This window comes from Cinclus cinclus, chromosome 1 (assembly GCF_963662255.1).
Source record: "Cinclus cinclus chromosome 1, bCinCin1.1, whole genome shotgun sequence".
Lineage (NCBI taxonomy): Eukaryota > Metazoa > Chordata > Aves > Passeriformes > Cinclidae > Cinclus > Cinclus cinclus.
The window spans coordinates 48,353,187-48,381,024 of record NC_085046.1 but is presented as its reverse complement, the minus strand read 5'-3'; the positions used below and the strand labels follow the sequence as shown (position 1 = coordinate 48,381,024).

General features: G+C 39.0%; 1 protein-coding gene across 15 annotated transcripts in view; it reads left to right on the top strand.

Annotated features, from left to right (window-relative positions):
• The window catches only part of ARPP21 (cAMP regulated phosphoprotein 21), a 101,990-nt gene that overhangs the window by 14,383 nt on the left and 59,769 nt on the right, over positions 1–27,838 (top strand). For 3 of the 15 annotated variants that reach the window (XM_062497559.1, XM_062497542.1, XM_062497533.1), the window contains exons 8-10: positions 11,363–11,471; positions 19,798–19,835; positions 24,393–24,622. In XM_062497559.1, the coding sequence (XP_062353543.1) occupies positions 11,363–11,471; positions 19,798–19,835; positions 24,393–24,622 (377 nt within the window). Of the gene's footprint in view, positions 1–11,362; positions 11,472–13,337; positions 13,440–19,797; positions 19,836–21,847; positions 21,908–24,392; positions 24,626–27,838 lie in introns of all 15 variants that reach the window. The other 12 variants (XM_062497506.1, XM_062497463.1, XM_062497481.1 and 9 more) reach the window with 11 other exon arrangements.

Here is a 27,838-nt window from a genome sequence, read left to right as displayed (position 1 = left end):
ACAGTGAAATACAATATAAAGAGAGGTTTGGAGTTGAGGTAATATGTTAGAGAGGGCATCCCTTTTTGGAGCCCACACAAAAAATGTGTACATGCCACCTTATGTTCTACATATTCCTCATAATTCCTATCAAACAACTGGAAGTACTTCAGGGTTTTTTGTGGAACTGTTCATATTATTAGATGTATCAGGTCAATCAGATTCATAGATTTTGTTATCTGTAGCTAGGTGGAGAAAAGTAGTAGTTTGGTGTGCTTGGCAAATTGAAAGGGTTTTCATTTGGTTGAGATCATCAGCCATGTCACAAGCATGTATATACCACAGCCCACACATACATTTATGTACTTTTGTTATATAAATGTGAGTGGCAGGGCTCATCAAAACCAAGGAGGTAGGATGCTTATGATATATAATGCTGTGTTTAGACATTTTCATATATTCTGAGGGTGTAACATGGCTATTAGGAACTTTATACCAATTCTCACATCCTCGGTTCTGACTATTTTATTTTTCCAGGAGTATTTTGAGTTATGATCCTTGTGATGTGTGGTTTTTTTCCTACTCTGTTAATATTATGCTGCCTCAGTTGGAAGGTGTTTTGTTGCCTTTGAGATGCTTCAAAAACTTGAGGCAATATTAAGCTGTTAGATGCATTACAGGGGTTCCTTATAATGTAGAAATAAACATTGTCTCCTTCTGCTGATACAGTTAAAGTTGTACTTTGAATAAGCTTTTGTAGTTTGGCATACAATTTGTGTTATTCTGACTTCTCTGTGTAAGAGTGATTTGAATCAAAAGCAAAGAAGAAAATTTCTCATTGGGTTTCTATTGTGTATTGACTGAGTGATCTTGCTGTAGGTAATATCTATATTAGTAGAGGTGTGCTGTGACAATTTCACCATCTTCAGAGTCTGAACTTTTGTACAGGATCCTACAGGCATTCTTAAAATGGATTCTTAAAATCCATGTTCAGTGAATGCCATTTAACTGAACGTGGAAATTTCAATGAAGAGTAGATTCTAGAATTTCTTTTACACAAAGCTGAAGTGCTGAGAAGATTTCCTTGAGACACCAAGTGTTACAGCCTTTAGAGCATGCAGAAAATTATGCCTTTCGCCTTGACTGAATAAGGTATTCAATTTAAATTATTTTCTTTAAGCCATTGTTTGGATGGGAAATTTTAGCGATACAGGAGTAGTGTCAAATACACCTGAATGCAAATACTTTTTTTGTAAAATCTCAGTCAAAGCAATTTGATGTTTGCCAGAGCATTTGAAGAAAAGATTTGTTACACTCCCTGTTATAAACCAGAATAGTTATCTTGCAAATGGTTTGCTTCATGGTGTTATTCCCTGCATTTAAGCATCTTATGCTATTCTTAATTATCATATATGTACTGAGAGGAATGATCTAATGAGAGCACAGTTTCTTTTATGAGCCACATGACACATGAAAACATACATGAACATCCTTATTTCTTGTTTTATTATTTTCATTGGAGTTGGGCATTGTATTTTTTTCTTCAAGGGACTGTGGAGACAGAGACCTCTGTTTCCTTTTGTAGTTACCACTTTTCCATCTTCTCTACAGAAAAGTTAACTCCTTGGCTACTAAGAAATAAACAGGAACTAGAGATACCCAGATGTCCCCTCTGGTTTACAATTGCTGTTGCTCAATTGGTATTATGACATTCTCTGCTACAAATCTGTAGAGAAATAAAAGGGTACATAGTAGATATATGCAACTAAAATGAAGAAACTGTGTAGCTGAGAAATAGCACTGTAATTGGCTGACACTTTTTGTTTAAGATAAACTAATATGTTATGCTACATATAATTTAGGAAGAATATCAGTAAAAGAGTAATGTATATGAGAAACTTTGAGGTTTTGTAGCTACATTGTAACATGTAGCTTTTAAATAACAGATTACATTGGTTTTCATAGATTTTAGGGTTTTTTCATACAGAAACAGTTGTTTACTTCAGTCAAGGATTGAATTATTAACATGATTAGAAAAAATTAATGTTTACTTTATTAATGATCATTGAATTGGGACAACCTTTTATTTTCAGCAAGCATTCTTCATTTTAGTCATATTTCTCTTTTGCATGAAAGATACAGATGAAAAAACATAGATACATAGTATACTTGAAGTTGAGTTGAATTTGACCCTTAAATACTGGCTTCATTCTTTCTTCAGTGCAAGCTGTATACTGGACCCTTAAGAAATTACTTATTTTGTAAATGAGATGTTAGGGTTAATGAACCAGTTCTAATAGCTCCCATATTAAATTTTCATGTAATGTAATTTATTAAAACTAAATTGTTTATCATGAAGGTGGACATGTGCTTTTTACAGCTGTTCTATACTGTGGTGAAATACTAGTTAAGTGTTAATCAAAAGATATCCATGGTGTTTCTTCTTCTATTCTTTTTTTCTTTTTAATCCACACCACTTAATAGTATAAGTTTAATTAAATCTAGAAGGTTACTGTCACTTGCTTTGTGTGGGTAGATGGAAGGTTGCCCAGGAAGAGAGTGCTGTGGAGTAGCAGGTAGGTAATTTGGTTGAAGAAAGGTCTGTCTTGTATGAGTAATTAATCTTTGTGCTCATTCAAGCTTTAGTAAGAAAGTGCTCATTAATTGAGATGCTGTTTGGTCACTCTCATATCACTGGTGAGACATCTGGAAATCTGAGAATGCCCCTGTGCTTTCCTCAGAGGTAACAGTGCATGAGTAGTAGGTGAAGTAATGGTTTTATATCTAAGCATTTCAGAAATAAGGTGTTTAAATTTGAGCAAGTAAATTTTAGAGATGGTTTAGATTGTTTATGTAATTGCCTTTTGCTATTCTGTAGCCTGCTTCATTTTTAACACAGGAAATAGGACTTAGAGAAATGTTAAAAGTATTATGAGTTTCAAGAAGTCTTTGTCCATTGTTTCAGCTCGCTGCTTCCAGAGCAGCCTTGTGAGGCTGTCTCTGACAGTTTATTAAAAACAGGCCCTCTTCTTCAGGCCAGTGATTGTTCAGAGTATGTCTTCTGATCCATGAGTCTTCCTGCTAGAGATGGCAAAAATATTTGTGGTGTGATGCGTAAGTTAGAACACGAACAGGAATTTGTTATGGTCTTAATGTGTATATGTGAGGCATTTCAAGAGGACTGATAGTTTCTTTGTTATCCTGCTGGGTTTTGGTGAACCATTTTCAAATCTTCAGTAGTCTTCAAATCTTGAATTTGCTTCCTTTTTCTCTCTCTCTTACATATTAATTTTTGAATTTATGAAATAGGAAAGTGTAATTTTAAATAGATCACAGCAGTTATGCAACACGGTAATTTTCAGCCACTTACAGAATATGCCACATCCTTAAAATCAGATATTAATGAATTCCATAATAAACTATGCTACAATTTTGAGCCTCTATTAGCTGGAAATAAATTGGCACTGTGCATGATGTTCAGTCTCAATAGATGCCCTGAATATCAAGAATTAAATCCAGCTGGGGAGGGAGCAGCAGAAGCAGGCCTCTCAGTAAAGAAATAATCTTAGTTTGAACACAGGAGGATAGCAGAGCATTTTGAAGCTCTTAAAAGGGTTCATGCCTGAGAGAGGATGTCATGCTTCTGCCCCATCTATCAGAAGAGCTGGTACTTACATGTACATGTCCTTGGCTTGTAGGCTTCTTCTGTGTTCAAAGCCTGTGTTCTGGCCCAAGGATAGTGGACAAAATATTGAAGCTTGTACTCAAGCAGATGCTCAGGGAGCCTAGAAGTATTGTTTTTGCATCCATATCTTAAAAGAGGATGATTTTCTGGAAGTAAGTTTTAGGAAAGCTTGTGAGGATCATGAGTTGTGCAATGAGTTTTTAAGTATTGTATCTCTGAAATGCCTCAGGATCTGGCCCCCTGCTTGGTCCACACACAGCATAATTTGGAATGAAAAAGATTCCTGTAGCATCTTGATGGATGTATAAAGGTGACATAATAAAACCTCATAGTCACTGAAGGAAAAATGCTTCCATGAAGCATTTCTGCCTTTTTTTTTTTTTCAGTCCGGCCAGATTTATTTGCAACCCCAATTAGAGGGGAAGAATGCTTGTGAAAATAACTTGAGATTTTCCACATCCCTGATTTAGTAATTGCTGAATATGTTTAGAGGCTGGCTGCTGTTCTAAAAAAAAAAAATAAAGAATATATGGTCTTATACTGGGGAAAATACAGCATTTGGTTTTTGCAGATTTTTTCCCCTGTGCTACAGAGAAGACAGCGCCATGAAGAACCGTCTTGTACAGGATTGATTTTTCTTACATAGCTTTTAATGTGATTTTACCATCATAACAGAAGTGCTTAGTGACTCATATGATAAAAGCAGCAATCTGTTAATGAGGCATTTACCATCAAATGCTTGCAAAGCCATCTTGAGTGGTTTTAAGTATTAAGTTGTGATAATATAACTGCACTTTACTTTAACAATTGCGTATATTTAAATTTCCTTTCTAGCTTTTTGAAACCATGTTTTAGCATCCATCAGCCCCTAAATACATGAAACATATTTGAAGGGTGTAATTTCGGGCTCTCATTCTTGAAATATGTTGTTCCGATAGAATTTAATCCACTAATTTAGACTGATGGGCTGGAATTCTGCTTTTTTCACTAAGCTGGGTGATAAACCTTTTTACAGTGATATTTGCTTCCAAGTTCTGTCAGTTAACTCTCAGAATATGTTCCTGTTCCTCCATGATCAAAACAGGCATTTGTACTGCAGCTAAGAGTTTTGTCCCTCAAGGTGTAAAGCAGAGACAGTAATGCTTGCATAGTTCTATTAAGGTAGTAGTGCAGAACCCAAGGAGAGCCTTCAGCCTAAAACCAAAAAAACACACAGTAGGGAGATACAGTAGATATTCAAAAACTAGCATAGCATAAAAGGATACCATACTGTGTCACAGTGTGCCTTCAAAATAGAGGCCAATGTGATGCTGGACTGAGCAGTCAGTTTCATTGAAGAAAAGTGTACATAACAAGAAAACATGGTTGAACCATCAGAGCACCTACATAAGAGTGCCCGAAATCTTCACAACTTCTTTGAATCCTGTCTGCAGCAGTGGCTCTCTCCAGCTCTTGCTACTCTGTGGCTCTCCTCATGGCATCCTTCTGTAAAATCCTTTTTGTCAGCTATTCATTTTGTTTGCCAGATGTTGATTCTGAGAGCACCCCGGGTTGTGTTTTTCTCATTCCTAGCCCCATTACCCTACCTATTTTTTGTTTCTTGTTGCCATTCATTCAGGAGAGGAATATTAACATGCTGTCTCATGTAACATGCATTAAATGACCATTGCATTGCAAATGCAAAGTTCAGTTTTTTGGGTTTCTACCTATCCAGTGATCTCCCCTTTTGGACTTGCATTCCTGTGTGGAGTTCTTTCAGACAGCTGCTGGCTGCTCTCTGTGAGGCCTTTGCAGATGACATACACTTAAGTGCTTGCTAGGTTTTTTTAACTGCATCAGGCACTGTAATGGCAAACCCATCTTTTCCACACACAGTGAGGCTGCTGCTTCTTTTGAAAGGCATCTTGCAACAGTCTGTGTGTCAGAAACATACGGGGTTTCAGAAACATATGTGTCATAATAAAGATTTATGTGCTGTTTAAAAGTCAGCCCTGATAATACAAGACTCTGTTTAACACCTCCCTGTTTGTGAGCTGTGCTGACACAGTGACTAAGTCTTCAGAATTGTAATATTCAAAGCTCATGCTTGTCTCTTTCCATTTGTCCTTTTAGTTTGGAGTCTGTGCTTCCCGACTTAGGCAGTTATTTCAGAGCTAATTAACTTCTTTTAAATGAGTGGAGGCTTTTTTTTTTCCCCCTAGTATTTAATTTCTTATCTCCTGTGTAAATAGAGGTCTATGAAACTGCATTAGTTTGCTTGGCAGACTAAAGGAAATGCCCTGTTCCTTCCTTAGTCTGTCTATCATAATAGCTATTACTATTCTGCAGCGTGTTTTTAAAATGTGTAATTCAATTAAATACTGAATACCTGGTTAAGGTTGTTAGGGCTTGGGCTTTTTTTCATTACCACTTAACAAGGGCTGACTCAGAATCAAAAGCATTAAATGAGCATGTAATGGGGAATTCTCATTAAGAGTCCATGTGACAAATATGCCTGAGGGATGAATGTTTTCTGTCATCCAGAGATAAATTGAGAGGAACTCTGCGGAAGTGAATGGAAGTAGCTCACATTAAAATCACCATAATGATAGATGAGAAAATATAATCTAATACCATCAAAAATTTTCTTTTTTTTCCCCTTCCTGACACACAGAATTACTTTGCTGCTTACTCCAGCTTTACCATTTCCAGAATACAAACTTAATATTAAGGAATGAGTCCAGTAAAGTGCCTTTGGGGCCTTGCTTAAGTAAGGACTGCCCACAGCTTTTAAAGAACTATAACATCAGAAAGAAAAATGGCAAACTTATAAAAGAATGAATGGGCACAAGAAGCATCTAAAAGGTACTGATGGAGATTTGCTCTGCTATGGATTTGTTACTATATAACAGATTCAGTGTTTCACAAGATGGTAGTATGGTTAAGACAGAAGGATTCTGGAAGTCATCTAGTGCAATTCTTGGTCAAGCAGCACCGCCTGGACCCAGTTGCCCAAGACCATGTCCAGGACCATCCCTAGGATGGAGAGTCCACCACCTGTCTCAGCAGCCTGTGACAGTGTTTGGCCACCCTTACAGTGAAATAATTCCAAGCATGGAAATAAGAAACTTCACCCATACCTTGAAGTGACCATTATAGTATTCAGCCAGCACAAAAATGAGGCTGAAAGATTTGACATGGTCATTGTCTGCCTGGGAAGGAGCACAGCCAAGAGAAAGGGGGACACAGTATTGCCCAGAGATTTTACCTGGGTACTCTTCCTAAGTCTGGACCTGATATTTCATACAAGTATATAGAAATGCTCCTGAGTCAGGGAAAAGCACTGCATAGTAGGGTTAATGATGCCTGTTACATACTGTGTCTGGCCTTTGGTTAAACTGATCACTTGACAAAAATCCCTTTTTACTGTGGAGGAAAAAAAAAAAGATTAGGTAACAGTCTAAAGTGATGGGGGCAGACTTTGCAGAAGTTTTGGGAAGTTTTTAATGGGGAAATGTCTGGATGCTGCAAGACACCTACTGAAGCTGGCTACCCAGAGATATTGTACTGGCACCTACCTGAACACCTACCTGAACACTTCTGGGAAGGATGGAGAGGAGAGGCTGTCTTGGCTGCTCAAAGGGTCTGTGCTTTGTGGCAGATCTGAGAGTGAGAAAGGGACTGCTGCCTGAGGATGCTCTAAGTTACACTCAGGTTCAATCTCTGTTAAACATTTCTAGTGCCTGATCAACAGCTTTACAGGAAAGGAAGAAATATGTTCTGTATTCCAGTCAGGACTACATTGCCAGAAAGGCGACTAAGCTACCTGACAACTGTTAGGAAATATGAAATTAATTTATATGCACTTATGGTCTTATGAAGTTGCATTTTCAGGGCACAGATGTTTTGCTTCCATTCATATAGCAATACAAAATTTGAATTATTAAAAGGTTATATTAGATAAAACCAAGACAAACCAAAAACACACCAGACTTTGTATCTTTTAGCCTGTGTGCTTTCCCCCTCACTTTGGGTTGGTTTCTGTGCCTTTAAGGTGTAACTGGGTCACACTTTTTTCTCAGTAGAGTCCTCAAATTTTAAAAAATCCTATTGCTTTAAAAGGTATTTCCTCCTTAAACTTCTTTTTCTGGAGTAGTAGACTTTGGGATTTACAATTGGTGCACTAGTTTCATGGAGGATAAATGAAATACTGAATGGGTTAAATGACATCCTGTCTTACAGGTAGACAGCATTGCTTGTAGTCAGATGTTTGCATATCTTTTTTCTTGCACATGTCTCTTACCAAGTAGATGGTGTACTGTTATCCATGGTCAACCCACCAGTATAGTACAGGTATTGTAGGTTGCTTTGTATGCAATTTCTAATTTTTTTTTGGAAGATCCCTAAATAGTGAAGAGTACTTGAGTTAGTGATAATGCCTTCAGAAGTTCTTGGTGTCTCTTCAAAAAGGCTGTGCAAGTCCCATTTTTAAAATTTTTTGAAAACACAATTTAGGTATCCAGCATTGTAATAGTAAAGAAGTTCCTGATTTCTTAATGGGTTTGTAGTAATAATAATAACTGTAAACCTTGCTATGACTTCAGTAAGAACTTAATTCATGCCATACTAAAAATAATCTTGATAAATTCACTCCCATACATGCATGAACACAATCTGATACATTGTGCAGACTACTAGTGGCAGTATCAGCTAAAAAAGCTCAGATGAGTAAATGTGATTCTTATGAATTTAGGATTTACACGAGATTAATTCACTGCATCTGCTGTATTATTGTAATTATATACTGTTAGTGTATTGACACTACGCTACATCATACACAAAACTGTGCATTATTTTCTTTGTTTTTAAGTACTTGATTCACCTGCAAATTCATAAACTAATGTAACAGATTTCCCCAGAATAACCACAATGTCTATGGTTCCTTACAACAGATACATTATGCTGTTAGACAGAACTTAAAAGCTGGGAATGGGGGGTTTACACTGGCTTCCATCAGTGGAACACACCCAAACCTTTTCAGAGTCAACCTTTTCTCTACCTAAGTGATTCAGAACATTTGGTGTCACTTACTGGTTTTAAACATTCTTTGCCATTTCTATCGTACTAATTTTTTGGGTTTTTTTGCAAAAGGTTTTAAAAAAGAATATGCAGTAGATAGTATTAAGGAGCAAAACACAAGCACTTGTGTGAATATATTCTTTAGAATAGTTAGTCTACATTTCCTTCTGCTGATGATTTTCAGTGTTTGAGGGAGGCCTGCATGTTGCTGTGCCTGAAGACACTTATTGGTATGGTATCCTAAATCTCATGTGACAGTCTTCTCTCAGGCTTTGCATCCCTATGAACTGAACTGGTCATGTTCCTTGCAACCTTGCTGGTAACAATGGCCAGAGCTGCAGAGATGGCTGAGAGATGTGGACCTTCTCATGGTTCTGAAGGTACCCTGGTGCTCTGGAGTGCTCTGCACATTTGCAGAGTCTCTCTGCCCATGCAAATTTCTTTTCATAACTGGAGATTGATCACCTACTGGACTTTTAGATTAATTTTATTAACAGGCACACACTGAATCATTAATTTTGACTTTCAGTTTCATCTTACACTTTTTCTTTTCTCTTATGAGAAATAGAAACATTTTATAAATATTAAAAGAAATGAAAATGGGATTTAAAATTTAAAAAAATGCTGTGAATTATAAAAATCATGTTATTGTTTAAATAAGTTAGTAATTGGAGGAGACATTTTTAAAAACTTTTTCAAGCTTTTTTTCTCTCTAATGACTTTTTCTTGAATTTTAAAATATAATTAATTTATTTTTCTTTTAATATAGTTTATTAGATGCTCAGTAGGTAATTTACAGATCTAATTTTTACACTGATGGTGCAACTGCAGAAGTTTTGTTTGTGATTTAGGATGTAAAACTAGAAAAATAACAATTCTCGGATAGTCCTGTGAAAGCATAATATTTGAGTGAATGAATCTTCATTTCTGACTGCGCAGGCATAGTGCTCATTAATGGGAGAAAAGGGAAAGCAACCCACCTAGCAATCCATTAATGGGGCTTTGTAGCATTTCAGTTTATGAGGAAACATACTGAATGATCCATTAGATTATGAAACTACTATGTGGAGGGCCATGGTCCTCTGGGCTTTTCCCAAGGAAGGCTAGCAGGGCATCCAGAGAATCTAATGACTTGGGCTCTATAGCTATGGATGGTGGTCAGAGATTTCTTGAATTGTCAAAATCTGTGGAAATCAGGATAATGCATTTTGTAGCTCTGTCACAAAAATGCAAATTATGAGAAGTGCAAGTGTTCAAAATTCATTCAGAAAGAGAGGTGGGATAGCTGGTGTGCCTTACTATTGAATTTCTTATAGTTTCTTACAAATGTTTCCTGTATATCTGACAATGAATTGTTATGGACTGCAGTTATGGCATGAATATGCTGTATTTTGATTTGAAATCTGTAACCCTGTAACAACAAAATGGTCGCTGATTTATGCATCTGATTTAATTTTCTGTTGTGAAATAAGATGAAGCTGAGGGGTTTTTCTAATGTTTGTAGAAGACTCTTATTTGCAAAAGCACTGACTTCTTTAAATTCTAACTTTTGCTTTCTTTGCCATTGCTTCCGTTGATGTCAGGGAAGCTTTGTGGCTTGTTTGTATAGTTATCTAGACATGAGCATCTCCTACCACTACTGCTGTTGGCAGGTCTTTCAGCACTGAACACAAGGCTTGTGTTCCCTGAGAAATCTCACGGTGTATTGCTGCTTTTAAAACACAGTTTGTGCACTAATAGCCCCCTCAATCAGGTGATAGCAGTTTATGAATGTCAGCTCAGTTCTTGAGACCATTGGTCACCCTATTGATGTAGTTGAGTTTAAGATACTGCAGTTTTAAAACGTGCAGGCTTAAAATATTACCATAGCTACAAGTGACCAACTTGGTCACAAAAGTTGCTTCTTAAAGTTCTCTTTTTGCACAAGGTGAGGTGATAGAAGATGCTACTTTTTGCACAAGGTAAGAACATGGAATGGCATAACAGGCTATAAACCTGAAAATGTTGAACCAAAAACTTGGGGTTTGGCTTTTAAAATAAATAAAAACATAAATAAATAAATGTATGAGTTTAAATCAGTGAATTGTTGGATGCTCTATGATTGTTTTGGAGTATTTTTCCCACTTATTTGTGATGAGATAAAATTTTATTTTAGCAAAACATTATCAGTCCCTCCCTTTACTGGTTTTGCTTAATAGGAAGGAGGAAACACTCTTGGGTGCCTGGTTTTTGTTTTGGTTTTCTTAAGATTTCTACCAGTTTTCCCTTGCTTTTCAAGATGGGTAGGCTTCACTAAGTGGCAGTGTTGCCAGAGATTCCAGCTACTGAAGGAAGCAAATTAACATACAATATGGTAATTTGTTTTCTGTGTCCTTCAGTCACAGTGAGGAGAGTCTAAGTATTTCAGTGACTGAGACTTTGGATTCCAATTCTTTGCTACACAACTACAACAAAAGATATTTATAGCAATAATAGTTAGCTTTGATGCAGCAGCCTCAGACAGCTATAAGCATTATCTCACAAATGTTAACTGCTTTTGCACTGAATACCTGTGTGAAAACAAAGAGCACTGAGAAATAAAGATCAAAGCAAAACCAAAAAAAAAGATTTTTTTATTGCTATGTTTTACTTTGATGGCAGACCAGAGCAAAGGTTTTCTGAACATTTAAAAGATGAAAAAGGTGAAGAATCCCAGAAGCGATTTATCTTGAAGCGAGATAACTCTAGTATTGATAAAGAAGACAATCAGGTTGGTTCTTGGTTTGAGAGTTGATGAAATTTGTTCTGTTTTTGAAGATGGGCTGACTGATGTTATTATTGTTCTTTTGTTGTTGCTCTCCTCCTGCCCTCCCCTCTTGCCCCTCCCCACCTCCTTTGGCACAGGTGGCACTGAGCCCCAGCGTGGCCGCTTTAGCTGTGGAAGTGTGTGGGTTTGCATGGGTGGTTTGCTTGGTGCAGGACTTGCTGCATGCCCATGGGAGGGGGAATGCTGGTGGCTCCAGGCTGCGTGGAAGGCTGTGTCAGTTGCATTCCTCAATGTCTTGCCTAACTATGGCAGTTGTTATGCTCCCTGTAGCTTCCTTCTTCCATTCTACCCATTCAGAGTTGGATTTGAGTATGTACCAGTGATGAACTGATGTAACCCAAAAAGCAGAGAGGAGAAAAAAAAAGTGTAATAAATAAATAAATAAAACTCCAAAGATGTGATGGTGAGGCCAGGTTGATTTTTTTTAACTATCCTAAATTTCCTTTTGACCAAAAGTAAATGAGGTTCATCTTTTACTTCCCTTCCTCCTCCTGTGCCCTCACCACTTTTTACTGTCTGTGCAACTTGCCTGTGCATGTACTGTGGCAGACTTCTCCCCTGTATTGCCTGTGCCATAACACTACCTTAACTTAGGTGAGTAGGAGAGCATCAGGGAAATGTGTGTGTTTGTGCTGTATTTAAAAGCAGGTGTTGTGCTGTTTCAATCCAGTACAAGCTGTGTATGTGGAATCGATTAACCAAAAACAAAAACCAAACCAAACAAAAAACCCCAATAAAAACAAAACAAAACAAACCAACAAACAAACAAACAAACAAACAACAACAAAAAATAAAAACCACAACACAAAAACCCCAACAGCTCTGATGTGATTTTATGAGAAAATTTTCACAGGTAAGAGAACAGTGTATGCTTTCTTTCTTTCTTTGCTAGGGTTATATTTGTGGAGGAACCAACCAGTGAGTCTCTTGCTGCCACTTCCCTTCATGTTTTCAGTAAAGAACTGGTCTTTTTCTTTCCTTTTTTCACTCATTTTTCCTTGACTTTCAGTTGTACATGGCATCCTTACCAGTTGTGCTGCATCCGAGTTGTCTTTGAAAACAAACCCCAAGCAGTTTCAGGGTGTGGTGACCATGGGGATCAATCAAAGGAAAGTAGCATGACCTATCTCACCCGGTGCACAGATGCAGGGGAGAGAAGGACCAGTCCTTGAAACCCACTTGTCAATGAAGTATTTCCCAGTGGGGCTTGTCTCCTCTCTTCCCTCCGATGGCACAGCCATTTCCCACACTGTCATTTACCAAGAGAAAAAAATGGCCCATCTTTCCCAGCAAAACTTCAGTAGAGGGTTCCATACAGTGTGAAAATAGTTAAAACTGTTGTGCCAAATATCTGGGACTTCTTGCACACACAGACTTTGTGGGTTTCTTCTAGGGTTTGCAGTTTAGCTCTTGCAGCCTAGTTACCCTCTTTCTTCTTTGAATTCTTAGGTAGCCCACCACTGCCTGCCCTCCTGCTCCTCACAGCTGGTAGGAGAACCAAGAAATGTTAGTAGTTGAGAACAATGACACTTAGATCTGGAGTGAGAACACTCAATTTTAGGATGGCAAGTCCACAAAAGCTGCACAGAAAGCCTCCTTTTGGCCACCCGCTCTATGAGCCCATGTGCAATATCTAACTGGAAATCCTCGAGCGCCCAGTCTTGCAGGTTTTTTTGTGCAGAAATGACAGCTATAATTTTTGTGCTTCATTTGTTTAAGTGAACATTTATTATTCTCAGCTGACAGTTACTTAATGGCAGTTTTTAACAGCTCAACTTATATAACCCTCCTGGTTTTCTTTTTGCTCAGCAAAACAGAATTCTTCCATTTAGAGGTGACAGACGAAGTAAATCAATTGAAGAGAGAGAAGAGGAGTATCAGAGAGTGAGGGAGAGAATATTTGCACAAGATGTGAGTAGTTATTTTAATTGCCTCTTTAGTGCCATACCTTCGCTGGTAGTCAGACAGTTTTGCTCCCCTCCTACAACAACACTGGAGCTGGACTTGCCCTGTGGAGCTGGAGGTGACAGGGAAAGCAGATTGGTGCAGAGGGTCACAGAGGAGTATTAGAGGTGTGGAGGCTGACTGGAGAGTGAGGTGATGAGAGTTGCAGGGAGGAGGGTAGAGGAGAGATCAGGTCCAGCATGTTGTCTGAGGAGTGCCTGTCCAGTTTCTTTGAATGTTCATGTTCACATGGCCTAGGTTTGCTTCTTTTTTCCTTCTCTTCTGGTAGCGAAAGAGTAGTGATTTAAGTGGACACTCTCAATGATTTCAAATAGCTGTGTTATTTTATATTTCTTTCAAGCTGGATCAAATCTTTATAAGTGTCCTTCTGCAGAGACTCATCGTAGTTTTGGTATTTTGGGCCAGCTCTGTACCATCAGGACAAAGAAACAATCAAACAAAGAAACAATGAGAACAAAGAAAGGGCAGAGTTTAAACATGGAGTTAAATGATTTTTTTTTTAAATAACTGATTAAACTGTACTTCTACCATCAGAAAGAGTTCAGTCATGCTGTTGATGATTATATTCTAAAAGGAATAAAATTAAGCAGGCATTAAAATTCTTACCCATAGCAAAAAATCAGAATTTGCACTACAAGGTATATTGGTAAGGAAAATACTTAAATATCAAACATCTGTGAGCAATGCCTGATATTCCTGAAAGAAACAATTTCATGTAATACTGTAATGATGACGTAATAAAAAGGAAAAAAAATAGAAAAAACTCACTATTTTAATGTTTTATCTCATATCTCAGTTGGAGTTCTGCCATTTAGGGGGAATATGGGAATAAAGCAAATTAAAACTATTTTTGAAAATCATATGTGTCCTTTAAATTAAAGCTGTTCATATGTTGCAGGGCTAATAGTACTATTCTCTGGTTTAGGAGTTGTTTTTATTTGGCAGAATACACTGTATAGTTTTAAGATGTGTGTTGTCTTGCTTCTTAGTAAATAGCTAGCTACATCTAATTTTTTTTTAGCCTCACTTCTTTCTTGACTGAGATGATTTCATAAAAAGCCCTTCAGTTTCTCTTACGGCTTCAGCATGTAGGTCTACATAAATACTGTCACAGGCTATACATGGTAGAATTGCCAAATTGTTCAAGAGCTGCAAGAGCCTCTTTGCAACAGGTTTTTTTAATGAGGTTTTATAAGAGGTTTTGGCACATTACAAAAGAGCTTGTGCAAAACCAAAAAATCTTGGGCTTTGAAGAAGAATTCAGATGGGGCAAAATGCTAAAAGTTACCAAATGGAAAGTAATTGCCAAATGGAAAGTTATAAACAAATAGTCCAGTTTCTATCAGAAGCTGAAGCTAGAAATGCCAAGCTGGGAAACGGGTGGCTGGAAAAGTGTCCTGAAAGTGGTTCTATAGTGTATTGCTGCTGTTACCTTTAGATATTTGGGTTCTAAAAACAGGCAAGTGGTGAGCACTTGAATTGCCCAGAGCAGGAGGCTGCTATGGTTCATTGGGTTAGTATTTTCAAGTGGCAAGACCTAAGTAAAAGTGTACTTTGTGGCAGGCATTTTAGATGGAATTGGGAGGAAGTGCTTTTAAAGATCAGCAGTGTTAGCTATCTCTCCCTCTCTCTCTCATATCCACTCCTTTGCTCTCTCTCTCTGCTGTTGTAGGTGTTAGCGAACATCATAGTGCAGTGAATTCAGCAAGCTGTATGTTTAATGTTAACAGCAATCTGTGTTTTAGCTTTTTTGGGTAGAGCACCCCTTGCCAGATACAAGGTGTTTTTAGGATGATGCCAGTGACTGTGATGGTGGACAATGTATTTTTTCAATTTTAGGAAAGAGAGAAATGGCTTCCTGTAATAGATAGTCACTTACTGCCTGTAAGACTGTGAAGTTTTAAGGCCCTCTGCAGTCATTAATTAGTCTAATTCTCCCCATGTTTGTGTGAGGTAGGTACCTAAGCCTTGTTACTCTGCAAATTGCACATATAGAAGGAGAGTCGAAGATGGATTAATCATGTGGTACTTTTATTTCCTCTATATTGTTTACACTGCTGTAGTCAAGCCTTTATCAGTGCCTTCTTCATGAATCTTAGCAAATGGATCACAGAACTAGAGTATGCATGAAAAGAGCTTACATGAGAGGTCTTCAACGGGCAGCCATGACGGTGAAGAGTACTTGTTGCATCCAGCAACAACCCCCCTGTCCCCCCCAAACATGTATTAAGTACCCAAAACCCTTTAGATAACAGCCCAAGAGTCATAAAATTTATGAAGAAAAGGCAGTCTGTTTGCCAGGGCAAAAAATTTCATGCATGTTTCAAGTGCTGTGAAAAATGTCTTAACCCAGACCCCACATAACAATATAAAGCTTGCCTGTCCTTCCTTTGATCTTGCAGGACTCTAGTGCACCAGAACTCTTCATTTCTAAGTGGAAAGGTTTAAACAAAATAAGTATGTTCATGAGTGATGCCATCATTATGATCATCCTTATGATGATTAGTCTGGTATTAGTCAGTTTAAATTATACTTTCTGTTAAGTTTTTCATCTGCTATGTTGGCTATCACAAATTTTGACAAGGAGAGCTTGAAGTTTTAATGACTCCCATCCCAGCAAGTGGCAGGGTTTGAGAAGCATGTTAGTTTTATATTTTAATAAAAAGGATTGGTGAAGAAATAAATAATTAATAAACATGATTATTCCAGCTCACTGAAATAAGAGCTGCAAAGTTCATCTCAAATTTTTCAGGCTGCGAACAGTAAAAAAAAGTGCAGACTGAGCTCTGTTATGCTCAAAACTATTTTCAAGGATATTTTCTTGTTGCAAAACTTAAAACCTTCCTTTTTAAAACGTGTTTTTATTGGAAACTTAGTTTTAAAACAATTTGTGAATTTACAGCAAACTGGAGCAGAGGACCTGCACTGTCTGGGTCTTGCAGAGAAGTTCCTTGTCCGAACTGCTTTAGTTGTGTTTGGGAAGTTGAAGTTATTGTCCAAGAAAGACAAAGAACAACATAGAGGAATAAGATAAGTTGTTATTTCCCTCTGTAGAGATTTAGCAGAGAGTCCCAAATGCATCCATAAATGATATATGATGTTTGGCTTTGAAACATGCAGAAAATTGATTGCAAAGACTAGCAATCAAATTATAGGGGGAAATTTCATTCTTCAAGGTTAGAGCAATGTATAACCTCATGAGCCAGAGTCACTCTAGGACCTTTCAGTGTTCATAAATGCATTCTCTGGGGATCATTCTGTATTCACTGAAAAATGTGGATTTTTTTCCTACTTACACAAATGCTAGAATTGCCCATGGTACACATGAAACTTATTACAGGAAATACAGCATTGTGTTTGTTTTCTGTTGTCAACTGTAGTGTCTATTTTTCACCAAGGAGTGTACTCTGAAGAACCAGATCCTTTAGGTACAGTAAGTCATGATTCTTGTAGTCAAGAAAACTCAGAGAATTTTTATCTTAATCTCTGATTAAAAGAGAAACAAAAGAAATATATGTAGATGTGGTTTCAGCCTGCTCTGTCTCTCTAGTGTGAAAAGATTACGAAGAAGAGGGCTTAAAATTAATAAAAACAAATCTGAGGCATGCCTTGTGCTGGCCACCATAAACCTGTAGGTACTAAAACTCCTGTACTGGTGTACAGAGACTTTCTTTGTGGCTGCAGGTCAAATAACAAGCATTAGTTGAAAGCCTAAGATTTATCACATCTTCATTGACATGGAAATTATTACCTGATAATATCCACTGCAGGATTTTGCTGCATATTAATAGCTATCTGCATTTGCTAATGTAGTTGAAAACAGAAGCAGCAACTCCCTATCTAATGTACTGGCAGCACTGATGCACGTTTTCCAGTTCAGACTTTAAAAGTTTCTTGGAAATTGGAAAAGTGAAATACTCATTTCATAAGTAACAATTAGTTATACAGAGCACCCTACTGTAAATCTTGCATGCAGAGATCTCCAAGGATGCTAACTAAGGTAATCTTACATAATTTTTTGATCTGGTAAGTTTGTTGCCAGTATGTTTAAAGGGTAAACAAGAGTGAAGTGTTTTAAGGACTTTTTTGATAACAGCTGTGCTGTGTGTTCAAGCCTTCCTCGTGCTTTAAATTGAGCAGTGATGCTATACATCAGGAATGTGTCTCCTGAACTTGTAGTAGCTAAATTTCTGTTCAGAGCTGCTTAACCATTTGATTTTTAACAGTAAGAATAAAATAATAAAAAAATGCCTGTCTTGTCTGCCTCTCAGCCTCACACCTGTCTGAAGAATAATTTCCAGGGATTGTGTGGCACTGTGCCAACATCATCAACCAAGAAGACAAATGGAGTTATTATGGATTCAAATTAAAGTCTGTAATACGCTTGATAGAGGTTCCCATCTGACCTGAGACAGGAAGCAGACCTTTCTGCTTGCTTGATAGAATATAAATCCTAGATATTTATTCTGCTTTATACCCCAGTCTCTTTAAAAACTTTAATCAAATAAAATAAATATAGACAGGTGTATTACAGGCCCCCCTTGCTTTTGCAACTTTGTGGGTATCCAGTCCAGTATTCTGGTCTAAGCAAAAGTTTTTGTGTAAGAGTAGCTGTAATCCTGTAGCTTTGGGATGTGGCTGCACAGAACTCAATGCACAGATATCCATCATGAAGCTCGAGAGGAATACATGACCCCACAGCTGTGGTTGTACAGGTCCATGGGGTTACACCAGTATGCTTTCCTGGGGCTTTTTTTGCTTCAGCATAGTTAGATTATGCTGAAGTCTGCACATTTGTTAATGAAACCTGGCACCTGAGTAAGGTACATAAAATGAGAGAAGACACAGTGTTGTAGTTGTACAAAGGATCCCTGTGATTTTAGGTGAAATAGTTTGTATCTTCTCTTAGCTTGGAGTGAAATACTAGGCCTGCTGTAGCTGGTGGGAATTTGGTTCCTGGCAATGGAGAACTTGCTCCTGATGTCCTGAGGCTTCATGCTAAGGGGAAATGTACTTGCTCCTAATGCACCCCAGTGCCTTGCAAATTTAGCAGGAGTGCAGGGTGAGAGCTCACCTGGAAAGCCACAGAACGGTTAACTGTTCCCTGATGTGGATTCTGAGTGGGTGAATTGCAGTCTAATGAGAAACTGTATTGCCATCTCAGGGATAAATTTCTTCCTTTTGTAGATTGATGGGGTAACACTAGCTGTGGTGCCAAGGGAAAACCTTGTCCAGGCATCAGCTGGAGCATTAAGAATAAGCAGGGTATTGCTTCTGGTGTTGGCCAGCACTCTTTTGAGTGGGTCATTACCTCACCCTTTTCAAAACAGAAACATCCAATATCTCTGCCTATCGCATACTGCTAAAATTTGACACAGTTAATGATGGCATTTGGCATTTTATTATTCTTTGGGGTGAGTCCTATTGTTACAGAAGTAATGGGCATAATCTCTGGTGCCCTCCTCCCTTTGCCTGTCTTTTGTTTAAATTCAGTGCAAGTTCTTTCTTCTGTACCTGAAAGAGATATAATCCAGTGACAGCTATGAGGCATTTTGTGTAGCGAACATGAAATAGGAGGGAAATGAAAAAATTAAAAAGGGAGAGTTATTCATGGGAAATTGAGCGTAGCTTCATTTCTTTGCATAAAAAAATCAAGTAATTCTGAAAGAATTATACACTTGCCCATAGGATTTGTTTCTTCTGAGGCCTTTACCTTTTTTGGGAATCTAAGTTCTCCAGCAGAGAGCCTTCTTGCTATGATTGTTGTTAATACTATTATTAAGAAGGTTATTATCATTTTATATCTCAATGTTCCCTCTTCAACCATAAAATATGAAGTCACACTCTAAGTACTGCAGTATCCTCTCTCCCTTTGAGGAGCTTTGTCAATTCTGCATGCTTTCCTTCTGTTTGTCCTTTCAACCTACAGCTTGGTGCTATCTACAGTTTTATTTTGAGGTGATAGGCCAGACCAGTGGAACCTTATATTATGCAGGAAAAACATTTTTCCCCTTCAAATTGCCAGTATTTTGCACATAGTGCCTTCTTCAAATGTCTCAACTGAGAAGATTCAGTTTGTTCCCAAACTGAGACACCTCATTGGCAATGTGTTGTAATGCATGGAATTTATTTTACTGGCCTGACCTTATTCTTGACTTTTTTCCCCTCATCTTCTGCAAATGCAACTGATGCATGAATTGAAATCCCCTTAAGCCTGAGCAGGGGTGGTAATTCTAAAATCAAGGAAGAAATTGGAACAACAGAGCATATCTAGAACGTCTGATACGCCTTTTTTATTTTTCAGTCAGTTTGCTCCCAGGAAAACCTTTTTGTGGAAAACAGGTAAAAATAGTTTTATTTTGTGTGTGTGTGTTAAACTTAGCTGTTTCTCTGATTATTTTTTTTTGTCTATCTGTAGTTCTATAGTCATTTATCCTAGTAAATGTAAACAGTAGACTGTTGAGCAACTTTGCAGTCCATATTATGTGCAGTGGTTTTGTGCTTTAAGAGGGGGGTAATAGAGCTTGCCTTGCAGTATGGTATCTGAGCAGATAAAGTAGTACTGCTGCTTTCCTGAGACTTGCTGCTTTCCTGAGACAAAAGCAGTTTGTGGGAGAGAGGGAGAGCCACCTAACCTTTCAAGTGACCATGCTGTATCTGGAGTGCCTTTAGAATTTAACTTACTGATCTTTAAAAAGCACTCTAGCAGTGGCTGGATACCAGTATTTATGAAACACCACACTTGGATGTCTGTTGTTTAACCTGCTGTCCTGTGCGACTGAGCAGCAGCATTGGCATCACTAGTTGCTTGTGAAGGCTCACAAGTTCCATACAAGTCCCTACTTTACTGCTGCAGTGTAGTAATAAGATGGTGATATTTGAGCTCACTGTTATTTTGCATTACTGCACGATAATTCTTGTGAATGTAATTTTTGTTACGTTAAATCCACTTAAAGCAAAATGGAAGAGGAAACTGTGTTTCAGATCTACAAAATACGAAGTGTTGACTCCATAACAGCTGTAAAGTAGCTTAACTCTGTTGAAAATCTTAGAAATTGTGTACCTTTATGGCAGATAAGGATTTTAACCAAAAGTGAGAATTGAATTGGTGAGTATTTGAGCAGAGTCTGTCCTGCACAGACTTAGAAACTGTTTATGACCCCCCTGAATAAGGGGAGGCTCTCTCTCACACTATTTTGTTCTCTGTCCATCCTTAAGTCTGTCAGATGCACTTATGGGTGATGCTGTTCCCATAGAAAATGATTCCACACTAATGATACAAACCAGCTTTTCTGATGGACAGTTCTGTAAGTGGCACGAGGGGAAGCCCTTAGGAGATCATGACCACTGTCATCTAACCACCTCATATTCTGAGGGCCAGCAGTATTTCCTCAGCTGCTGCTTCTGTGTCATGACTATGGAGATACATTTTATCAAAATAAATCAAAATTGCGACAGAGGAACCTATAAAACAAAAAGCAGATGCTCCCATAAACCTGTTTTCGCTCTCAGGGGAGACTGGGGCAACAAAGATGACACAGTTGTTCATATTTCCAAGTCAGCATGGAAAGCACTCAGAGGCTGCGCTGCTAAGGGTAGGGTGGGTACCTTTATGGGATAAACCGTGAACTCCATAGCCAGGCCTCCCCTGGTTCATGCATTCAATCCCATACCTGTGGTCAGTTCGGGTATTTGCACATTTTTCTGTCCTTGAATCCGGGAGCTGACTGACCAGCCCAGTGTAAGGATGCATACCCAAATGGAGACCACTAAAAGGCGAGTTTGGAAATTGTACTGCCTGCACTGTTGCTGTCCTGAGGGAGATTTCAGCTGTGTTCTGCAGAACACTGCTTTTTCTTGCTGTGTGTCTTTGATCAGGTGAAGCACTTAAACTTGTGCTTAGCTTCATGCACACAAGCAATCCGGTTGATTTGCCATGTTGAAAGTTAGGTGTGTGTTTAAGTGCTTTGCCTTTCTTTTTTGTCAGAAGATCTGAGCATTTCTCTGAGCTGCATAGACTTCCAAGTGACTTAACAAGTACTTAAAATTACATATGCAGTATTTTGCTGGCTTGCATTTTTTATGTTCTTATTAGGTGATATTTTTATGAATTTTCCTTTGGATGTAGATGTATGGTTCCTTAGCTTCTGAGAATTACTTGCTCAGTAACAGGAAATGCTGCATGGCTGTCAGCCTCCCTGGGTTGAGGGAGGAGGGGGTAATTTTAGCCTTGGTTCTTTAAACTGAATCCAGCACAAATTGAAATACGTATCTAGAAATCCAATAAAACTTTACCGATCAGATAAATTTGAATTACCATGGTTTTTAGCATAATATTTCTTTTCATTTTTCAGTAGGCTCTTGGAAGACAGTAACATATGCAATGATATGCATAAGAAAAGACAGCTGTTTAGGTTTGTATGAACTTTATTTAATATTTATTTCCCAGTGCATCCCACTATCTGTGTCATTGCCAAGGCACACCTTGACATGTGTGGGTATGTCAATTTTCTGGTTGGAAAGGATCATGAAAAACAAGAGTTCTACCCCACTCTTCCCATGTTCTCTGAATGCAGAGGTAACAACAGGGCCCTTTGGTCCACTGCCTCAAGAAACCACATGAGATTTTCAGCTGCCTTGCTGCTCAGACTGTGACTTGACTATGGTGGTAGCTTATTTTTCCTGGAACATATATGACAGGCACATTTCATAGACTAATGCCCAGACTGACTTTTATCCTTTTGTTGGTTTGTTCAAAGCTGATGTAAAAGTACATTGGGGCAAAACTGATTGAAGTTCCCTTATCTGAAGTATCTGTGTTTTGAAACGTTTTTCTGTTAACTTTGTCTTCCCAACTCCCATTCCTTCCACACAGAGAACATCCCAAGCCAACAGGAAATCAGTAAGAGTCAGTCCCTGTTTTCATGGAGAGCAGTTCTACCAATTGACACACTAGATCAGTGGAAGACTGAAGCTGGTGGTGACAGTGTTCTGAGAGTTTTAGAAAGGTTGTCTTCTCCAGCCATCAGCTCTCACATGTTCAGTTCAGATCAACAAGGCTGCTTTAAAAGTGAGTCAGCTGCCACAAGTCTTAAGCAGAGGAGGTGGAAGGAATGGCTGCTTTCAGGAGTGTGCCCTTCGTCTATTAAGTCACGTGGACAGCAAGGCAGATACACACTAGATGTCTGTATGCATTGGGGTTTGTATTTGTCACTTCAAACCCATATCATTTATATTACATAATTTTTCACTAAGAGGAGGAATGGATGTCTGTGGAGAAAATTTGATCTGTGGTTCCTGAGTCTGCATGTCATCACAGCAGCCACAGAGGAGGTGGATAGATTGCACCAGATAAGGAACAGTGCTGGAGCATCTGCTTCTGCACTCCATGACCACAGGAAGAAGGCAAAAATACTTCCTCCTTGCTTTGGATTAGCCTTGATGATCTGAGAGTCTTGGATTGTGCATGCAGGACTTAGGAGATGTCTACACACACACACACAGTCTTAATAGCTAATATCCATTTGAGTTTGTGTAACTAAAAGAAATTTTTTGTAATCCAAAGCCACAGAAAATGGGGATACAATAGCATTCTGTTTCTCTCCCTCTTTTTCACTAGAATATAAATAGAAGAGAATTGTTAATTTCTAAGCACAAGAGTACAAAGGAGTCTGTAAATAATATTCTTTGGGTTTTTTTCTTTTTGATTAAATTTTAAAGGATGATTTCTTTTTAAAATCTTTTTCCTTTTTTTGTGTTGTTGCTTCTGTGCTGTTTCTCTTCATGCTTTCCCACTGTGTGAGTCTAGCAATAGTCAACAGGTTTACACTCCTGTTCATATCTGAGGGATGCTCTGTTACAGGCGAGGAATGAAACAGCCTGAATCCCATCTTTGACACGCTTCCTCCTTCACGTTCCAAGTGACACAGCTCAGCAAGTTCTCCAAATAAAAAGCAGGAACCAAGTCCACAAGGAAAAAGGGGACCAAAAAAAAATAGCTGCAGTCCCATCCTTTTGATTTGTAGAAAGAACTCTGAGCCTGCAAGCTATTACACTGTAATTTATGACAGAGGAGTGGAAAATGTCTTTTAAAATCCTTCCAAATACAGTGTTTTGAGCATCTCTTGGGATAACAGTCATGGTGCACAAAGCCATGGTAGGCATTTTGGGTTTGTCATTTTAGCAGTGCAGTGTAAGAAGTTTACCCTAAATAAGCCATTCTTCTACAAATTCTGATCACAGAATTTACTGTGCTATTACTCACAGTACACTGGGTACTCTGCAGCTGTTCAAGGACAGGCAGTCTCTACCCAGAGAATTTAATGATTATTTTATGCAGAGGGGAAACAAACTGACTTGTGGGTCTCTAAGTGAAGTAGTAGCAGTGAAGAGATTGGGGTCACACTGAGAGGACACATATTTAGGCAAGTGTTTGGATGAGCTCACATAGCTGGTAATCACTGGGAGCAAGCTGCTGTAGAAATAAGGATATGAAGACAAAGGTAGACTGCAGGTGAAGTTGGTGAGAAAAACATCACAGGCAATGGACAGCAAAGTGAGAAGTGGTGAGGGGCTTGCTGAGGGAAGAGAGCACTCAACACACAACAGAAATGCTACATCAGTGCTGCATAATACTGCTGTCAGCCCCATCTGGTAAGGTGCTCTGAGGAGATATCCAAAAGGGGAGGGTCGTAAGTGCTGTGCATGTGAAAAGGGTATAGCAGTGATTACGTGCTGAAGACAGATAAGTGTGGGGATCAAATCCCATTTAAGACCTGTTTTTGTAAAGGCAGAGCATTTCATTTTTCTTTACAAAGGTTGCTGTATGGTACCTAAAGATAGATTCTGCCTTGACATGGTTTTATTTGTGTATAAATCTTTGTTTCATGATATCTGTAGGGGTAACAGAGACAGCATTGGGAAGACATCTAGCAGTCGGCAGAGCAGTACAGAGAATGAATTGAAGTGGACAGACCACCAGAGGCCATGGAGCAGCACAGACTCGGACAGCTCAAATCGAAATTTGAAGCCAGCCATAACAAAGACAGCCAGTTTTGGTGGGATAACCGTCCTGACAAGAGGAGATAGCTCATCAAGTAACAGAAGTACCGGCAAACTGTCTAAAACAGGTAGCTAGTTCTGTATTGGGTTTAGTGCTCCTTGTGTGATAATAAATGGCTGTGCTGGTGCTTGTCTGAGTATGGTCCGTCACTGAATGGTTTGGGTTGGAAGGGACCTTCAGAGGCCAGGTGGTTTGATCCTCATGGTTGGACTAGATGGCAAAATAAAACAGTTGTGTTTTCAGTACACAGGAGATGTTTATGTCCCTCTGTGGATACTAGTATCTGGGCACCTGCTCCTGAGCTTTTAGGAATCAAGAAAAAAATGTGGTGCATGAGGTTTGGAAATCTTAGGAGAGGTAGGTTTTCCCTGGAGCATATTATGTACACACACTATTTGAACACCATCTGCACTTGTAGCCTGAAAAGGTAGTACTCCTTTCAGATAAAGCACAGATTTGACCTTTTTATTAATATTTTTGAGTTGTGAGTTATTAAATGTCAGGTATCTGAGGAGAAATCAAAGAATATTTTTCTGTCATTGCTAAAGTGCACCCTATCTGTATTTTGGAGTAGAGCCTCTGCCTTGGTGGTGGTAGCTGAGGGTGTAGTGGAAGCAGGCAGACATGGTGTATTCACAGCAGTTCCACAATCTCTCCATTTTCTTGTTTAGTTACCATTAAACAAAAGCATCCTTTAAAGAGACTATGAATCTGATGGGAATTCTGCATTTATTTGCATTAACTTTACAAGTACATTAACATGTAAGTGAGTCAAAGGGTCTGGATCTAAGTAATTTCAAGCTATGCCATTTAGGTATTCTATTATACTTCAGGTTAAAAGTGCATAATAAATAATGAGGCCATAGATGATTCCATCAGATTGGTTCATTTGATACCTACAGTACAAATGGTACCTATAGGACAAATGGTAATCAATATGTAGCACTTAGTGCTCTTTCAGCTTGAGAGTGTTTTATGGATGGTACTTAATTTACACCCAGTTTATCAAACCTGAGTTGGTCAGATTTCACTCCTATTCCTCAAATTTTACAGTAGCTTTTGTGTGGTTCAGGATTTTGGGAAATGGAGTTTTCCACATAGAAAATGGAGAATAAATAAATAAAATCATTGACATAGTAATTACCTTTTAGATCCCTGAATGTTGAACATAGTTTAAAATTCTAGACAATCATACAGTCACTTGAGTTGAAAAGACCTTTGAGGTCATCAAGTCCAACCATTAACATCACATGGCAAGTGCACCCCTAAACCATGCTTCCAAGGGTCACATTTGCATGTGTTTTCAATGCCTTCAGGGATGGTGACTCAGCCACTTCCCTGGACAGTGTTACAATGCTTAACAATCTTTTCAGTGAAGAAGTTTTTTTTTCCTGGTATCCAGCCTAAACCTCCCTTCATGAAACTTGAGGCTATTACCTCTCATCCTGTCACTTTTTCCCTGGAAGAAGAGAACGACCCCTACCTTGCTACAATCTCCTTTAAGGTAGTTGTAGAGAGCAAAAAGAACTCTGAGCCAGTTCTCTCAGACACTCCTCATCAGACTTGTGCTCCAGATCTATCACCAGCTCCATTGCCCTTCTCTGGACATGATCCAAGCATCTCAGTATCCTTCTTGTATTGAGGGATCCAGAACTGGACACAGGATTCAAGGTGCGGCTTCACCAGTGCTGAATACGGGGGGACCATCACCGCCCTGGTCCTGCTGGTCACACTATTGCTGATACAGGCCAGGATGCCATTGGCCTGCTTGGCCACTATGCTGCTTTATATCCAGCTGGATGATGGCCAGCACCCTCAGGTCCTTTTCCATTGGCCATTCTTTCCCAAGCCTATAGCACTACGTGGGGTTGTTGTGACACAAGGGCATGATCTGGCATGTTGTATCATTGTATGACAAAATTAGCCTCAACCCATTGTTCCAGCTTGTCCAGATCCCTCTGTAATGCCTTTTTACCCTCCAGCAGATCAACACTCCCTCCCAGTTTGGTATCATATGCAAAATTCCTAAAGATGCATTTGATCCCCTTGTCCAGATCATTAAGCAGGACTGGCCCTAGGGAACACCACTTGTGATCAGCTTCCAACTGTATGTAACTCCATTCACCCCTACTGTGGGCCTGGCCATCAGCCAAGGTGAGCTGTACACCCATCTGGGTGATGAACAGCTAGATTTTCCAAGAGAGTGTTTTGAAAAACAGCTTTTTTGAAGTCCAGGTAGGCAACATCCATAGCCTTTCCCTCATCATCTAAGTGGCTCACCTTTTCATAGGAGATTGGGTTAGTTAAGTAGGAACTGCTTTTCATAACACATTGGCTGGGTGCTTTTGCCTGGTTGTCCTGTACGTGCCACATAATGGCAGTGAAGATGATCTGTTCCGTAATTTTTCTCACACCAAAGTCAGACTGATGGGACTTTAGTTCCTAGATCCTCCTTCCAGCTTTTCTTGTGGGTGGGTGTCACATTTGCTAGCTTCTACTCAACTGGGACATCTCACTGGGGCTGCTGATAAATAATGAAAAGTGACTCAGTGAACACTTTCACCCTCTCCCTCAGAATCGTTGGGTGGATCCCATCTCATAGACTTGTGTGTGTCTAAGTGATGTACATATCACTAACTTTTTGCTTGGATTTCTGGGGCCTTGTTCTGCTCCCTGTCTCTGTCTTCTGGCTCTGGGGACTGGGTACCGGGAGAACAGGTCTGGATATTACAGACTGAGACAAAGAAGGCATTAAGTACCTCCATCTTTTTCTCAACCTTTGTGACTGTGTTTCCGCCTCCAGGTGATAAAGGATGGAGGTCATATTTAGCTTTCCTTTTCTTGCTAATGTGTTTATGAAAATATTTTTGTTATATTTTACAGCAGTAGCCAGATTAAGTTCTAGCTGAGCTTTGGCCTTCCTGATTTTCTCCGTGCTTAACCTTTTTTTTTCCCTGAGACAGATTGTGTTCCATGCTAGCTTGTCTTTTAGCACATGGTTACAACCTGCTCCTGTGCCTTTAAGATTCCCTTCTTGCAGAATGTCCAGCCTTCCTCGACCCCTTTGTCCTTCAGGACTGCCTCCCAAGCCCAAAATCTCCCTCTGGAAGTCCAAGGTAGCCAGACTGCAGACCCCTCTCCCTACTTCTCTGAGAGTTGAAAACTGTCTTTTCATGATCACTGTGCCCAATAAAACCTTTAACCATCACATCACCCACAAGCCCTTCTCTGTTCACAAAAACCAGGCTCAGTGGGATACCTTCCCTAGCTGGGTCCCTCACCA